A 5837-nucleotide genomic window follows, 5' to 3' on the forward strand; every position below is an offset into this window, starting at 1 on the left:
ACAAATTTATAAATTCATGATCAAAATTAAGTTAATTAAAATTATAAAGACCAAAATGACACTAGAGTCAAAATATAAAAAGATTACCATCGTAATTTGCCACGCCCTCGAAATAAACCCATAATTATACATCCATAATACAAGAGAGAGATATTATATTCCCAACATCAGAGTATTCTTACAAGAGATATTACATGTTGACAACAAAAGTAAATACCCTATAGGCTTACAGCTTTCCAAGTCAACACTTGGGTTCAACAAAAAAAAAATAAAGTTCTAACTCTTTACACAAAATAAACCCTTAGCTTGATATACATGAAATACACAAAATAATCACATAAAGAAAGCCTTCAGCTTCTACAACCTCCCAATCTACATCCTTGGAGGCGGCATATCACCTGCACCTGCAATTGATGTCCCATATGGGGTGAGCCAACACTCAGTAGAGATATACTAAACATAATATGAGCAACAACTAAAACATTAGCATTTGATAAATGTTTAACTCATACAAACCAACGCACAACACGATCCAATTCCATGACAAATATGTCCATGTTTCAATTTACATTCCTTTACTTAACCAATCTTTAATTCATAAACATGGCTCAGAACCTGGCCAAACAATTTAAATGAGATTACGACTCATATCAACACACTTTCATACTTCACAATAGATACACATATTAGCTGTATCAATGCCATATTAAAACACTTCCATACTTCACAAATAATACACGGATTTGCTATATCAATGGAGTCCATCCCCTATCTCCTCCCAAACCGTGGAGTACATCTCATATCTCCTCACACATAATACAATGTATATAAACAATTATCATATACACGATAAATCAATACACGGATTCGATGTATTATTCCAACCGTCATATTCGATAACATATTCAACCGCTTTGTTTTAATTCACCTAATCATCATGCAGTGTCTACAATAATCAAGACTATCCTCCACCGATAGCCCAAAGTAATTATTTCTAAACAGACAATAAATGCATCAACAGATAAATTATTCAACAATTTCAAAAGTGAGCGATTAATAAATCCGACTCCACCATTCCATCTCATATTAAGTCAATTTCATCATTTCCAACTTAATTTCATATTCCCATAACATCCCCAAATTAATTATATAAATTAATTCATAACAAAAATTACGGCTTTTCTCCCTCCTTCTCAACATTAACCAGAAGGCTCAAATATCGACAACAAACAACAATAACCCCATTTGAGACCAAAAATACACATGTATTGCCCCAAAAAACAAAACCCCTCTTTATTCAATTGAAACCCTAACACCCAAAATTACCCAACTTCAACATTATAACAAAATGACTAAAAGTTTATGTCAAAGACCATAAATATGAGTAGTTATCTTTACCTCAAAAGATGAGACCAAATGGAGAAGATGAAGAATTTTGAAATGCTCCAAAACCCAAGATTTTCGGATGGAAATGTAGCCCAAACCAAGCTCTACACTTTTTACAAAGACACTAAGGTAAAAGATCACTTAAACTGGATCAAACCCTAGAGAGAAGTTGAAGTTTAGAGTGAGGAGCTCTCCAATGGAGGTTTTGAAAAGTTAGAGAGAGAAAGAGTCAAAGAAAAGTGATCCAAAAAGTCACTTTTCGGACTGATATAAACGTCGCCCTGCTCGAGCGTGGAACTCCTCGCTCGAGCGTCAAACATAGACTCACGCTCGAGTGTGAAAAGCGCCGCTCGAGCGTCGATTGCACACTTCCAGAAATTTTGTAGACCATGGTCCCCGCTCGAGCGTTAGAATCCACACTTGAACGGAGGAACAAAATCAAAGGGGCCCGCTCGAGTGTCAAAAGCTCCTCTCGAGCATCCGATGACCTGCAGAGAAAAATACTGGGAGATGAATATTCACGCTCGAGCATCAAAATGCCCGCTCGAGCAGATAAGCAATAACAAAGGGCCCGCTCGAGTGTCAAAAGCCCCGCTCGAGCATAAAGGCCAAAATCTGGGCATCAACTTTTGGTTTCAAAACATAACCAACCTATTCTAATCCTGCCCAACACAACCCAAGACTCAAATACAGGGAGAAAAGGATAAAAAGAGAATAAGACAACGACCAACATCCATAGAACCGAGTCCGGAATACAATTAAACCAAGAAGGGAAAATCGGGATCGCTATATAATTTGTCATTGATAATTTAATATGTAAATACTTTCATTTATTTATTGAGAGATTTTTGGCTTCTTTTTTTTTTTTATAACTGTTTTATGTATATGCACAGTATAGTGTATATAATAAAAGGAGAATTCTATATTACACACACCTTATACCATATGTAATTTACCTTTTTAATTATTATATTATTTTGAGACATTTAGTTATGAATTTTTATATTTGATTATAATTTTTTTATTTTTTTTTATTTTTAAAGTTAGGAGCCAAAAAAATATAAAATAGTATCATTTTATTTTATAATTATAAAATATATATAATACACCATCTTTAAAAAGTGTCTACAAAATCTTTCCCAAAAAATGACGCTTCCTTTACTCTTGTGCCCAGACGAACACCTAATTAACGGCTTTGCTAGAGAGCTCTAGTAGAGCTGCTCTAACAGCAGCTCTACTGAGCTGGCACACCCAATCAAAAAAAAAAAAAAAAAAAAAAAAACAAAAAAGAAAAGAAAAGAGGAAGAAGACAAAATAAAAAGAGGAAGAAGACAAATTAATGCTATTTTAGAGCTCTTCATTTAGAGCTCTAAAACATTTTTCTTCAATTAATTGGTCAACATATATACGATGGTACTATAAATATTAATTTGGGATCTTTTGGAAACAAAATAAAAAATTAGTTTTTAATTTTTTACTCATTTTAGGTTATATCATATTTCATATTTTCTATTTTTAAAAAGGTAAAATAAGTTAAAAAAGTCAAAAAATAATTTTTTTACCAATTTCACAAAACACCACCACTTAATATATTAACTAGTATATTAATATTAATTATAATATGATTATTGACCCTATTTATTATATAAATTGTAAATATAAAAAATTTCTTAAATTATGTCATATCATCAATTGATACATTAGTTAATACACTAATTAATATATATAACATTATTTATATATATATACATATTTTTTCTTTTTATGCTGAACAGTAGAAAGAGATATTATTGGTAAGTAGGAATGGCAACGGGGTGGGGCGGGGCTGGGGATCGCCCTCCCCGTCTCCGATCCCTGATCGCAGAACTTTCCCCGTCCCCGACCCCGATCCCCAACGGGGAACCCACTACCGCCCCCGCTTCCGCCCCTTAACGGGGATCGGGTTTCCCCGATCTCGAAAATCCCCGGCCATCAACAACCCACTTGAGCTCAAATACATAAAATCACCAACAGATCAAATTAGCTCCAGAAAAATAAAAAAATAAAAAAGCGATCACAACACACACACATCTTCAACATCATCACCAACAGATCTTCACAAACATTAACATCAAAAAAAAAAATTAGCTCCAGAAAATCATCTTCATCTTCATCTCCATCATTTTTCAGATCTGAAGAACAAAAGCAAAAAATATTTATTTAACAGATCTCAGAACAAAAGAAAATGATCTTCATGTCATTTTTCAGATCTCCACCAACAGATCAATGCATATTTATTTAACAGATCAAAAAATAATTTTTACGGAATAAAAATAAATAAATAAATTTAGAGAAAAAAAAAGAAAAAAGAACAGAGGTCGAACCCCTTATACACACACATATATATATATATATATATATGTGTGTGTGTGTGTGTGTGTGTGTATGTATGTAGCCCTATATCGAAATAAATCGAGAGAGAGAGAGAGAGAGAGCTACAAGCAGTGGCAGTCGTGGCGAGAGCGGTGAGGGACGATCGGCGGTAAAGGACGATCGGCGCCGTCGTTGTGTGTAAGGGAGAGAGAAACAGAGAGAGAGAGATACCAGCAGCGGCAGTCGTGGCGAGGGCGGCGAGTTACGATCGGCGGTGAGGGACGATCGGCGCCGTTGTTGGGTGTGTGTGTGTGTGTGTGAGAGAGAGAGAGAGAGAGAGAGAGAGAGAAGACGATGGGGACGAGGGCTCCGTCCCTGTTTGTGTCTGTGTTGTGTGTTCTGTCCAAAACCCTAAACACACACGCACGTGTTAATATATATACTCAGGGGCAAAAAAGTCATTTCACTTCGGGGAGGGAAGCAGGGCGGGGATCGGGGCCGGGGCTGAAACAGGTATCCCCGTCCCCGGCCCGAATATCATGGGAGATTCAATTTTTAATACCATCCCCGGCCCGTCGAGGGTATTTTTCGGGGAATCACCACTCAATTCGGGGTCGGGGGATCGGGTCCCCATCAGATTGGTTTCTGATTGCCATCTCTACTGGTAAGTGAAAAGAAACCATCACACCAGGCTCCCATTCCTCAACAAAACAAGAGGAGTGGGTAACAAAACCAACCAACCTACCTCACTCACATAATAGTCTGGCTTCTTTTGTTTAGTGGCATAACAAGAAACAAAACCAGACTTGAAGCGGAGATATCTAGTTAGCTTTTCCAACAGGATGAATAGTAAATATGGTTTGTAACACAGTGAGCAAAAGCAGCACAACAGCAGCAAGAAACGAGATGAGTGCCCATGGATTGTTGAAATATTTCCGTCTTAAGATCGCCAACCATAAGTTCCATTTCCCCCTGCAATGCTCATTCACATTGTCATAAACTTCTTCGTAACCTACATAAGATGCTATGATGTTGTTGCCGAGCTTGTTTAACATAGTCGCAACAACTTCATTGTCACCTAAAAGGTTACGAATAATTCCATGGTGAGTAAGTATTTCTACATCTTTTGAGGTGTTCACGAGGTAATCCATAAACACATAATAAGCAGTGAAATGATTCCTTGAAGTATCAGGAAGGTATTGCTCGTATGCAACCATATTTCTGAGAAAAGACTCTGTTCTGTCTCCAACGTGTAAAGTTGGGATTTCCATTGTCCCATTTACAAACCTTATGTCGAACAAATTCGGTCCCTCAATCTTCTGGAATTTGATCCCGGCTTCTTGGAGCTGTTTTGTAGATTTTAGGGACGTGACTTCTATTCCAACAATATTTCTCTGGGATACCATTGAATGAAATTCATGGCAACAACAATAATGCAACAGGCCTAGAAGATGTTTGATTTCATCTTCTCTTGGATTTAAAACAGGAGCTTGTAAAACTTGACCTGGTGTTATCCAAACAAAAAAGCTAACAACCATGCCAACGAGGTTGTCTAGTGACTCACTAGAATTTTTGGTCATGTTGAACAACTGCATGACGATAAAGAATGGAAGTTGATTTTCAAATAACATTAAATCACGGAGGAAGCTATATCTATTATGGCTAATCTGAAAATTGGGGTCGTTCGGGTCTGTCAGGTTTCTCATCTTAGACTTGCGAAGCAACTCAACGATGAAGCAACTGTCAAGAAGCATCATTTTTACAAACGCATTTGAATCAAGGCTAATGGGTTCTGCATAAAACTTGCGTGCTCTTTGTTCAGATTCTCGCATCGCCACGATGTATCTTTCCGCACTGGTTTCATTTCTTCGTTGAAGAAGCTGTTGCAAGTATCGTAATTTTTGCTCTTCCATTGGTTGCAGATTATCCTTACCATGGTGATAAGGACCAATAGCAACTATGTTTGGTTCATAAGCTTTTTTATTTTCGTTGCGTAGTAGATCATGTACTCTAAAGATGCAACGTTCAGATGGTATAGGAGGTAACTCGGCAAGATTTTTATCAATATCGAGCATAAGATCAGCACTTGTCTCTGACAT

General features: G+C 36.8%; 1 protein-coding gene across 1 annotated transcript; it reads right to left on the reverse strand.

Moving 5' to 3' along the window:
• Positions 1 to 4559: 4559 nt before the first annotated feature.
• LOC114311597 (UPF0481 protein At3g47200) lies at positions 4560 to 5837 on the reverse strand. The gene has a single exon (XM_028257724.2). It carries the CDS (start codon positions 5835 to 5837, stop codon positions 4560 to 4562), a length of 1278 nt encoding a protein of 425 aa, XP_028113525.2.

The sequence above is a fragment of the Camellia sinensis genome, chromosome 7, assembly GCF_055761805.1.
Source record: "Camellia sinensis isolate YWXY chromosome 7, ASM5576180v1, whole genome shotgun sequence".
Classification (NCBI taxonomy): domain Eukaryota; kingdom Viridiplantae; phylum Streptophyta; class Magnoliopsida; order Ericales; family Theaceae; genus Camellia; species Camellia sinensis.